Source organism: Onychostoma macrolepis, chromosome 11, assembly GCF_012432095.1.
Source record: "Onychostoma macrolepis isolate SWU-2019 chromosome 11, ASM1243209v1, whole genome shotgun sequence".
Classification (NCBI taxonomy): Eukaryota; Metazoa; Chordata; class Actinopteri; order Cypriniformes; family Cyprinidae; genus Onychostoma; species Onychostoma macrolepis.
Window position 1 is genome coordinate 12,221,654 of NC_081165.1, and position 12,039 is coordinate 12,233,692.

Genomic DNA, 12,039 nt, shown 5'->3' on the forward strand with positions numbered 1-12,039 from the left:
TGGGGGGAGCGAAATCTGAGCAGCTAATCACAAGCTTGCAGAAAAAGGCTACCCAAAAAAATGTACTGGGTTGTTTTTATTCACGTTTGCTGGGTTGGTAGATGCAACGGCGACCCAATTATAGCACTTAAACACGGAAAAGGTGATATGTCACCTTTAAAACTTTGAGTTAGCAATGTAAAGTAACAGGGTAAGTGCTAAGCAGCAGTCTGTACTTAAAGTGAACTTGTCAAACCAGCAACACTGCATTTATTCTTATAAATTTGCATATTTAATTAAATATTGAAATGTTGTCAGAAATGTGTGTTTGATAGTGGCAGGACATCTTAAACTGTTCTGGTAACTAAAACGGCCTCCTTTCTGTCACAGTGGGTGCCTGTGGTTTTCACACTGGTACTAAAAACCAAATCCATTGGCATTAAATTTGTTTTTAATAAAGGAGAAAGCTTTGAAATACTCAGGCACTGAGCAGCTGATTGCTGTGTGCTGTTGTGTCAGGTGAGTGGCTCTTTTGCACACAAGCCACATGGTGTTTTTTAAAACACAATTTTTTTTATTTCTGGCTTTTGACTTGAAAAATGGATTGTTTATAGCCACATAATGCTGTCATATTCTAAGCTCTTTCCAGATTGAAACAGTTTAAAGGAAATGTTTATTTCATTTGTAAAAGCCCACTGGACCTATTAGCCGCTAAGATGCAGTGGAAAGTATTGCCTTGTTAGTGGTGTTTCCTAAGGGTAGCTTCACTGTTATGCATACTTTCAGTTAGGGATTTGAACAAAATGCTAACTCTAAATATTAAACTTTGATTTGTATCTTGCTGTACAACCACCTAGAACACCCTTGCAAATGCCTAGCATTTTAAAAGTAAAAACCTTGGTTTGGTAAAACGTGAACATTTCCAATACGTTTTGCATTGTGAAATGACAGTGATTTTTGGAATAAAATGGCCATATTTTTTGAGGATAATCACTTGTATGTATGCATCAATGTCATATAATATAATAAAATATAATATAATGTAATGTAATATAATATTTATAAAACGTTATAGTATATTATATTAAAATGTATTTTACTTTTATTATGTTAATAATTATATTATTTTATAATATAGATTTTATTATTTTATATTATAGATCACTGTCATTATATTATATTATATTATATTATAGTATATTATATTATATGTTTAACTGCATGCTGTGGTGGAACCGACTATGATGAAGATTGCATTTTTTAAATTTTTTGGGGGAGGGGGAAACTGTATTATCTGATGCTGTTTTTATAGTTAGCATTTAATGTAATGCATACGATTAAATAATAGGTACTTAAAGCCTTTATGTATAATGCATTATGAAGGGTCATTAAAGGCTATACTGCATCATAATTATTCATAATGTGCTTTGTAATGCATTACATCTTGTCATAAATAATTATAATCGAATTTAAAATGCATGGTGTAACAATGAATTACTAAGTGTTATAATGTATTAACTGTGGTTACAATTATTCATGAGACTGTACAATGCATTTTAAGGTGCATTACTAGGCATTAATTTAAAGCTATTTTTATAATGCATTACACATTAGGCTTAAAGTAAACTGTTAAATAATATTTTCCAAAGATTCTTGAATTGAAAAAATACCATTGTATACTTGTTTGCACAATGCCATTATAAACGCATTTCCTTTCCTGAGTCATTATGTACAGCAAAACACCATCCAGTTGTTAATGGTGACGAATTCTTCTAGATTTGTGCTACAGAGCACGTACATCCTCTCAAACAGACAAATAGGTCTTGCCACTTGTAAAAAAGACGCTAGAACTAGGCATGAAATGTGGAAGTGCCATCTGACATTCCTCTGGAGTTTATGGAGGAGGCCGTTAAACAGCAGGGAAAAGTTGTTTGTGTTAAAGTACCGATGCTGAGCTGAAGAGACGACACAGGAAGCTGCCATTCTGCTATCTCAACCCACACTGTTGATGCGCGTTTGCGTGGTGACACCCGCTGTTTTCTACTCTGACTTCACAGATTCCATTTAAAGACTGAAAAATGCAGCTATAATTGGGATCTTTCTGAAGCTTCGTTCATTAGCGATGGCCCAGGCACGCGCTCCTCCTGACCCAAAGCGCCTCAGCCATGCCCTTACATCTGACTTGCAGCGTTTATCAGAGTGCTGCGTCTCCTCATGAATATTTAATTAGAAGAAGACTCACAGAGGGTGTCCTAAATATTCCGTGTCATGCCACCTCAGATCCGCTGGTGCTGGAATTAAAGGCAAAGAGATGCACAGAACTTTAGAAACTGCTTTAGAAATATGCTTGTTTTTGCAGGTTTTAGGGCTTGGATTGAGGCTGCATTCATCTTTATCTAAGGAATAGGCCACCTCAAAATAATCATGCCTTGAGTTTCTCATGTCTCATGACTAGGGATGTGCATCTCCATAACTGAGGCCGATGCAATACGCATCTCGATGCATAGCCAACGATACGATACATTGAAGATACATATGAAGCAGCGATGCGATACAATTCACCCCTATTACGATGCAGTGCGATTCGATTAGATTCAACACAATGCGATTCGATGCAATGGAAAAAATATGATCGCTTTTATTTCTTTGGTTCAGACAGACGGAAAATCATAAATTAACTATAGTGCAGAGGTGTCAAACTCCGTTCCTGGAGGGCCGAAGTCCTGCAGAGTTTAGTTCCAACCCTGCTCCAACACACAAACCATGTAGTTTTCAAATAAGCCTGAAGGACTTGATTAGCTGAATCAGGTGTGTTTAATTAGGGCTGGAGCTAAACTCTGCAGGGCTCCGGCCCTCCAGGAACTGAGTTTGACACATCTGCTATAGTGTCTTCTGACTTCTAACACCTCGAGGCCTGTGTGGCGAGTGGGGCGGGGCCGAGAGCCGTGGGAACGGAGCGAGGCCGGTGGAGTTAATGATAATGAGCGACACCTGCGCCACTCGCCGGTCTCGAGTCCCACGGAGGAGCTCCGGAAGGATAAAAGGAGGAGTGACGACAGTGGAAGACGAGAGAGGACCAGGCCTGGACTTTTATTTTGTATTTTATGTGCGGCAGTCGTCCGTGAGGGGCTGCCGCTTTACTTTGATGTTTGTTTATTTTATTAAAACTTTGTTTGAATGTTCGCCGGTTCCCGCCTCCTTCTTCCCGATCTACGAACTGTGTTACAGCCTGTTTCATAAAACATGTTAACCAAATAGGCCAGGCCAACACTCTTGTGTTGCTTTTTTGTCTATTTTGAAACTTTTGGACTCTTCAATTTCATATTGTGTGTTCCACATAAGAAAGAAAGTCATACAGGTTTGAAATGACATGAGGTTGAGCAAACATTGACCAAATTTTCAGTGTCCCTTGTCTTTTACACCTTAGTACTGCACATGCAAATTTGCTATCTGCATTTTAAAAATAAAATGCGCAGGACAAGCCTTTATGCAAAAGATTAAGCTAATGATTTTATACCTGAACTTTATGAAAAAGACTTCTTTAGAGGAGCAGGAATTTCTAAAAGCTCTTTGAGCAGCACCATCAAAGCGCTGACAGAGCCCTCTGAGTTAGTGTTTTAGTCATGTTCTTGTTTTCCTGTGCTCCTGTTGTCTTGAGCAAGCATTCTCTCCGAAATGCTCCTATGGACTGGAGTTGCACTAATTTGGAGTCTCTGGGAGAAAGATAAAAGCTTCAAGTTTGTGTCATCCTGTCTGGTTCTCTTCTCCTGCTGTCAAATGAATGGTCCAGGAGCAGCAGCTTCAGAAATCTCTTTGTTGTTTCCAACCCAGCTTGGACTTTTTAAAAGCAAGAGAGCATCTATGAACTTCAGGAGAACCTCTGAGGAATTCCCTGCAGGGGGCATTGACTTGATGGATCAAAGCTACTTTGAATAAGCTTGGTTTCAGCACTCCACAGTTTTCGTTAAGAGCAGTGCGTGGTCTTGGGACTTCACCTGCCCCCAGCATGCTGCATCTCCACTAAATGTCATTTCACTCAAAAAACATGCTAGACATTTTCAGGATTTGCCACAAGCCACATAAGTTAAGTTCACCTCAAGCTTACAGCCATGTTGATGTCTGTTGTAGAACAGCTGAGAAAAAAGAATTTGTTTTTAGGCCTTTATGCTTTTCTTTTTTTAATTTTCTGTGATTTATGCAACAATGATTGTTCTTCTACTGTTTTTTTTTTATGTTTTATTTATTTATTTATTTTTGCTTACTTATTTTTGTTAACTTCTCTATTCTTCAATGAAGTCTCTACTCCCTGAAACCGCATTACTGTCATTCCAGTTATTAATACTTAAGCTAGAAACTGATTTATTGGCAAAAAAGCTTCAGATTGAGAACAAAAACTTGAGTAGAATCATATTTTTGCCCAGAATTGTTGCAAAAATAATGCTATGCAGTTTCATAGGTGTTCTGAGTGGTTGTAAGTGCATTGCTAGATGGTTGCTAGGATGTCAGAAGTCCCTTATGATTCCTATATGTGGCTTGGGTCTTTCCTCCATTGCCTTATTTTATTTTATTTTATTTTATTTTATATATATTTTTGTAATTTGTATTTTAAAAACACATTTTTATAATTTGTATTTTGAATACATAATAATAATTTCATTTTCAATACATATTATTATTATTATTATTATTATTCATTTTATTTTACATTTCATTTTTATGATAAAAGATTGTATTTGTTTTGTCCCAAAAGGTGAACGTTTTTATTTATATTTCTTCTTATTTTGTTTAATTAATTACATTTTTAAATTTACATTTACATTTTTCTTATTTTTATATATATATATATATATATATATATATATATATATATATATATATATATTTCTTTGTATGCTGGAAGGGTAAAATCAATTACAAAATAATAGCACACCTCTCTACAACCATCTGCACAATAATGTTAATGTGTCATGTTTGTAGTAGAGTGTGGGGCAAGTTATGTGGTGAAGTTATGGGTTTGTTCACATCTGTAAATTTAGATATAGTAAAGCTATGATTCTTTGCTTAAATTCTTCTTTGTGTTGTCTTCTCTATGTGTCGTAGGCACACTTTCTGGCAGTACCGCAAAGAGAATCCCAAGTCCCGTGTGGGTGACCCTCCACCAGACGGTCTGCCGGGCTTCAACAGCGGCGTAATGCTTCTGAACCTCGACGCCATGCGTCACTCTACCTTATACAACCAGCTTCTGGAGCCCGAGCGGGTGGCTCGCCTTGCGGAGAAATACCACTTCCGGGGCCACCTGGGTGATCAGGATTTCTTCACGATGATCGGGATGGAGTACAGGGAACTATTTTACCCATTGTCCTGTGGCTGGAACCGACAGCTTTGCACATGGTGGAGGGAACACGGGTATGGTGACGTCTTCCAGCTGTACTATCGCTGCGATGAGCCAGTGCACATCTACCACGGCAATTGCAACACTCCCATACCCGATGATTGAGGTTCAAAGTGCGCCTTTGAATGCCAACTTTTAGATTAAACTCATTTTGTTTGCACATCTTGAACAACTTTAAATCAAGTGGACCAAGGCTGAAGGGGCTCATTGTTAGAGGTGCTAATAGTGCAGCATTCCCATGACTAATCACATTTACGCAATATAGTCCAGCCATTACCACATTAATCATTCATTTAACACCGCTGAGGCTGTTGGTGCCTTTCCAAAGTTACTGAAAAGAAACTCTGGCTTAAATACCAGTTGTTTTTCTTTATTTAAATAATGCAGTGCGCCTTTGACTCTCAGTAGTCTGACTTTCCTCATGCAGGTGTCTCGTCAAATCACTCTTAGACAGCAGGTTGTGAAAGAGCCAATCAGAGAGTCTTTTTCTCCTTCTAATTTCACACTGTATTGTTTACAGGTGCAGTTGCACTCTTGCAGTCACATTAAGGTACCACTTATCTTCACTTTAAAATGTGGAGAGAATTGCTGTTTTAACTTCTCTTATCTTCAATTCTGTGAAATGAATTCCCACTTTAAGCCACATTTCCCACTCATTCGCAAATGTTTTTATGCAGCGATGATGAGAAACGAGGGGGAAAGGGTGTTGACCCATTTTCCTGAGTATTTATGCGCTGATTTGGAAAGCCGTTTCTCTGTGATGTGCAACTGAATCGCCTTAGAATAGCCACGATAACATCTCTGATCGGAGGTCTCATTCTTGCCGAAGTGGTCTGATCCGCCTGAGAAATGTGGAAGTGGGATTTGCTGGAATATTCTAAAGGGAACAGCCTCTGCTCTGAGGGAGATATGCGCTAGATTTGAGGGCAGAGCACTAGCTGTTGTGGTTGGCTGGCATTTATTGAGCGATGTTGCTGTTGGCAAAACTCTGCGGGGTTGTGTGAATTGCTCGTAATAACCTGTGCAATGTCAAATTAACAGGCCAAAGAGAAAGAACTTAGTAATCAGGCCTCACATGTTTTGGCAGGCAGCCATGAGATCCCACTTCAAGCTCTTCTGTGTCCAGCATGGTGAGGTTAAGGACTGCGTGTCTTCGGGATTTTCAGTGAATTTGTCTTTTGTTTTGTTGGGAAGTGCGGTCATGTTTTTTTTTCTCTAGCTGTTTTAGACCCTGCCTGATCAAGTTAAAAGCAAAGTGTTTAACTAATTAACCTTTAATCTGCTAGTCCAATCACATGAAGTATTCATGCTTTTTTCCTGTTTTCTTTGTGTATAAATTTTCATTGGGTCTCATCCTGAAAGATGAGCAGAGCATATTTTCGTGTAAATCTTAATTTGTACTTTATCTTTCAAAAGCTGGGGGTAGGAAAGATTCATGTACTGGTATTCGGTAAAACAATATATCACGATAAAGAACAATATTGTTATCATGGGTACTTCAAAATACTGTGAATAATTATTTATTACAGATTATTCTTTTTTTGGAATGCATTTTAAGAATATGCACAACACAGCTGTATGTTGCGTCAAAGAGGCATACACACTCTGATGTAAACAAGCCCAACACGGATGAGAAGCGCGTGGCGGAACGAGTGAAGTAAATGCACTGAATGAAAGCGCACATTCACTCTGACAGCAGATGGCGCTGATGGAACAGCAGAAATGCAGCCGTTACCCTGGAAACCCTGTAAACAAAGCAGCTGCACTACTCTTGCTGTGTCCCAATTCGCCTACTTATACTATGCCCTAAAAGTAGGGATCCACGATATTATCGGACTGATATTGGAATCGGCCAATAATGGCTTTGAATAATGGCATCCTTAGTTGTCAGTTATAATCATCAAAATTAAAAGAAACAAACATTTGAAATATATGAGTCTGTGTGTAATGAATGAATATAATATACAAGTTTCACTTTTTGAATGGAATTAGTGAAATAAATCAACTTTTTGATGATATTCTAATTATATGACCAGCACCTGTATGTATATTTTTTTAAATGTTTTGATTCTTTATTGTTCGGATATACTTTATATTAAGGCTCCATTAGTTAATTCATTAGTTAAAATAAACTGCCAATGAAAAATTCTTCTAAAGCATTTATTAATCTTAGTTCATTTCAACATTTAATAACACTTTATTAAAATCAAAAGTTGTAAATGTATTATTTAATAGACCTGAGCTAACATGAACAGCCGTATTTTTAACAAAGAATAAATTCTGTAACAAATGTATTGTTCTTTATAATTCTTTTGCACTTTAATCTGTTTGAAACATTTGTTTGATTTATACATTTCTGTGTATTGCTTTATTGTATTTAAATGTTCAGTTCTACGGTATTAAACCTGTTATACTGTATTATGGCAACATTTTTGCAACTTATGTCAAGATTGTGGTAATTCAGCATACTGTGATTACCGCAACATGCCTAGTCTGTTTTTTTTCTCTCTTTTTTTTGAAAATCTTACCAACCCCAAACTTTTGAACAATAGGCTCATAAAGACTTTACTAATAATACCTTGTTTTCCATGAACATTTTTCCCCCCAAAGGAATCTCTCAGGGAAGATTTATGGAACAAAACAAGATCTTAGTATAAGGAAAACTTAATAAGACCTCCACAAACTACACTTCTATGTAGTACAGTTTATTCTTTCTACATAACCATCTGTTTGTCCTTCAATTTTGAGTATTGAATGTAATACACACTTGTTGTCATAGAAATTGAATGTATTAATTAACAAAATTCCAAAAGTGAAGGCGCATCAAATTTGTAATATATGTAATATATCTTTATCTCCATGCAAATGTCTTGGTGGTCCGAATAAAATGTCCTTATATAATCCTACTACATTTCTCTTTCTTTTATGTGTTAGTATTCTACATGTAGCATTAGTCTACATGTGTTTGCATGTTGTAGTATCGCTATATCAGTTTCATTTTGAAGTGGAGCTCTTACAGTTGGTAGATGACTCTGCAGTTGAATATCCAGGATGGGTTTCGCTTATTTGATCAAGCGTCCTAATGTGCTTTGCGGAGGCTTGTGTCCTTTATCCCAGTTTCAACTTGTTCCAATTTTCACAGCATTGTCTGAGCTGGCAGTGTTTTGCAGCATTAGTGTAAAAGAAATCAAAGCGGCGATGTGACCTAAATTCTGTCACCTCACAACACAATCATCATGATTTTCTTCCTATTTGTCAGCTGCTTCTGAGAGTCTTCTTTGGTCCCCCTGCTCTGTCTTATGCCCTCCTCGTGTTCTGTATTTACATGATTTATGTATAAAGCATCTCAGAGTGGCAGTTAATATCAACTTGATGATTAAAATTAACAGCAGAATTGAGGGCTAATCCGGCTCCAACCTCCCCAAAAGATTATTTTCTGATTCATCCCTACTTCATATTAAATTGTTCTCCAATCCTCAACTATATAAGGCTTGTGTCATAATACTGTTGCATTGTCCCTAGTAGTGTCCCTTTCTGAAGACAATACTGAGGTTTGCTTGTCCCTGCTTACTTAGTTGCTGACTGTTGAAATGTGCTTTCCCAATTTTTGCTATTGTGTTCTGAATGGTTTAAATGGTAATATTTCACAATATTATAGTTTTTACTGTGTTTTTAATCAAAGAAATTCAGCCTTGGTAAGCATCTAAGTATGCATATTATATTATTGTAAAGCCTTCACTTTGTATATAGGCTATTTTTTATCAGTGCATTGAAATTTAATAACATTCTTTCACTTTAATGTTGCAAATCCAGTTAGGGGTTCGTTTAAATCCCTAGCAGTAGTCATAGTGATGCTTGCTTTAGTTCACATGATTATATTGCTGGTTATTAGTTGCCATGGAGTCTTTTATTCCTCAGGTATGTGTTTAATTGATCAACACGGATGCATCTTGTTATTAAACTAAGCACTTCTGTCATATAAATAATTTCAGTACAGAGGCATCTGCAGTGTAAACCCTTACCTTGATGGATGAGAGCTCTTTTGGTAAATACATTCACTTTGAGTAAACTGTAGCTGGGACTCTAAATGTAGGTCAGACTTGTGTAGCTGTGAACTGCAGTCGTTATATATCATTTATATCAATATTAATTTCCCATACATCCGAGCTCATATGTTGGCCGAGATGCTGGTCGACTGCTCTGTAACTCAATAAGCTGAATCACGTCACACATGACATTTGTAAAGCCTGTGAGGGGGCATGAACAGACCCGAGCCCTCCTTTTCAGCCGGATGAAATTATGTTTTTTGTCCCCTTCTCCTCAGGCCCTCGGTTGTCAGCAAGATGTCGGTCATTTGGGCTTTGCTCACACTAAGAAAGCTGCAGGTGAGGTGAGCACTGACCTACATTACTGTAGCACACTAACCTATTTTTCCACTCCTAAAATTGTATCCTGATATTTTTGTTTGTTTATTGTCATGGAAGCACCAGGTGCATCCGTTGATGGTTTGTCCTATAAATCTGGAAATGAGTTATATAAAATTTTGTGCAGGTGCATTATTATAAAATGAATGATTCTGAAAGTGTTTGTGTGATACTTTAGAAATAAATGTCCAGCTCAAGACATTCAATTCCAGTTGCTTTCATTACATTTTTTTTTTCTTTTACGTTACTTATTCAACAATGTCCATTGTATGCATGTTTTAATTATGCATATCTTGGTTCAATACATGTCAGTGGGGTTCAATTTAGTTTTAGACCCCACTGGGTATCATCTTTTGCTAAATCTAGTTATATAATTCTATTAGTGCAGGTGAATTATTATAAAATAAAAGAAAGTTTCAGTGTGATTCTTTAGAACTAAATATCCATTATTTTGTTTTTAAAGGGATAGTTCACCCAAAAAATGAAAATTCTGTCATTAATCATTCACCCTCATGTTGTTCCAAACCCGTAAGACCTTTTTTTTTTCCATTACAATGAAACTCAATGGTGTCCTGTGACTTTCATTTATTGAAAAGTCACTTCTTTCTTCTGTGTTCCACAGAAGAAAGCAAGCTGTACAGGTTAGTAATGACAAGATGGTAAATAAATCATGGCCGAATTTGGTCCCACTGTATATTAGGTGGCCTTAACTACTATGTACTTACATCAAAAAATAAGTACAATGTACTTATTGTGTTCATATTCTATTGCAAAACACTTTTTCTGCTGTTGAGGTGGGATATGGGTAAGGTTAGGGACAGGTTTGGTGGTATGGTAGGTTTAAGGGTGGGTTAAGGTATAAGGGATGTGTCAACAGTGTAATTATAAATGTAATTACAGATGCAATTGCATATAGGTATTTTTAAAATATATAAGTACAATGTAAAAACATATACACAATAAGTGCATCGTACCAAATGATTAATTTAAATGTAAGTACATAGTAGTTAAGGCCACCTAATATAAAGTGGGACCCAGAATTTTTATTTTTGGAGGAACTATCCCTTTAAATGATGATTTTCACATAATGTTATTATCCTACAGATGCATTGGCAGAACACAGGACATCCAATTTACTTTTGTTCTATTATTTGATGGAACACATTCAGACTGGTGATGTGACTCACTGTTCTGAACATTGGGAACTTTGAAATTGAAATGCACCCAAATGAACATCATTTCACATCTTTCTTTTTCTTTTTTTCTCCTTTGAGCTTTGTGTGTTGGCAGAAGTGCTGTAGGGTACTAGGATTTCATCAGAAATTATGAAATGATGAAATCTCATTGAATTGCAGCTCTACCTAACATCAAGGGGAGGTAAGAAAAGACAGGATGCATCCCTTTGAGAATTGGTTGACAAGTTTTTAAACTGAAAAGTGAAAGTAAAAGAATGTACAGTTGGATAATATATAATATATGAGATATCAAATTGTGTGCTATTGTTGTTCTTAGTGATCTGATTTAAATTTTTTACATTTTTTTTTTTAATACTTTGGTTAGATTATAAAATAGGCAAAAACATAAAGATTTACATTGAATGTTCAGACAGGGACCAGAACATCATGAAGACAGGTGTGCTCTATTTGAACATATTTAGGGACCATACTATCATAGACAAAATTTCCAAATCTAGTTTATAATGCAATGATACATGTCTCATGCATGTTTTTTTCTGTTTCAGTTTAAGTAACAAAGCTTCTTAGGGTTTCTTCTCGTGGAAAATATTGCCTTCTATATGTATGGTATGTATTTTTAACTGAGGGTGATCTCTCAGTGAATTCAGCAGTCCTTTTATTTTATTTTTTTTTGGAAAGTCAGTTAGTGTCATTTAGTCAGTTAGTGATGGATATCATTGGATTCCTGCCAGATGAAATGAAAGCTGTGCATTGTGCCTAAAATTGAGTTTCAAAAATGATGGTCTGGGATAATAAGGTTAAATTACCCAGGTGCAATATGCTTCCATGAACTTTATGCCCAGCCACTGGTGGAAATCTTTCTGTGCCATCTTTAGACATGGCCCAGTTTTTCTTACTGTTGTCAATCATTAAAATAAGAAAGGTTTTTGGATAGATACTAGTAAAGTCAAGATGAAATGATGTCTGAAACCTTTTTAATGTCATAATGTGACATTTCAAGAAACAAATGTAGGATATTACATAATTTTATCCATCTGGAATTAAATGG

General features: G+C 36.4%; 1 protein-coding gene across 3 annotated transcripts in view; it reads left to right on the forward strand.

Annotated features, from left to right (window-relative positions):
• xxylt1 (xyloside xylosyltransferase 1) overlaps positions 1-12,039 on the forward strand; it is an 80,993-nt gene that overhangs the window by 43,403 nt on the left and 25,551 nt on the right. For 2 of the 3 annotated variants that reach the window (XM_058791876.1, XM_058791878.1), the window contains exon 5: positions 5,080-8,277. In XM_058791876.1, coding sequence (XP_058647859.1) covers positions 5,080-5,476 — 397 coding nt within the window. In that variant the 3' untranslated portion in view covers positions 5,477-8,277. Of the gene's footprint in view, positions 1-5,079; positions 8,278-9,695; positions 9,757-12,039 lie in introns of those variants that run through there. The other variant, XM_058791877.1, reaches the window with a different exon arrangement.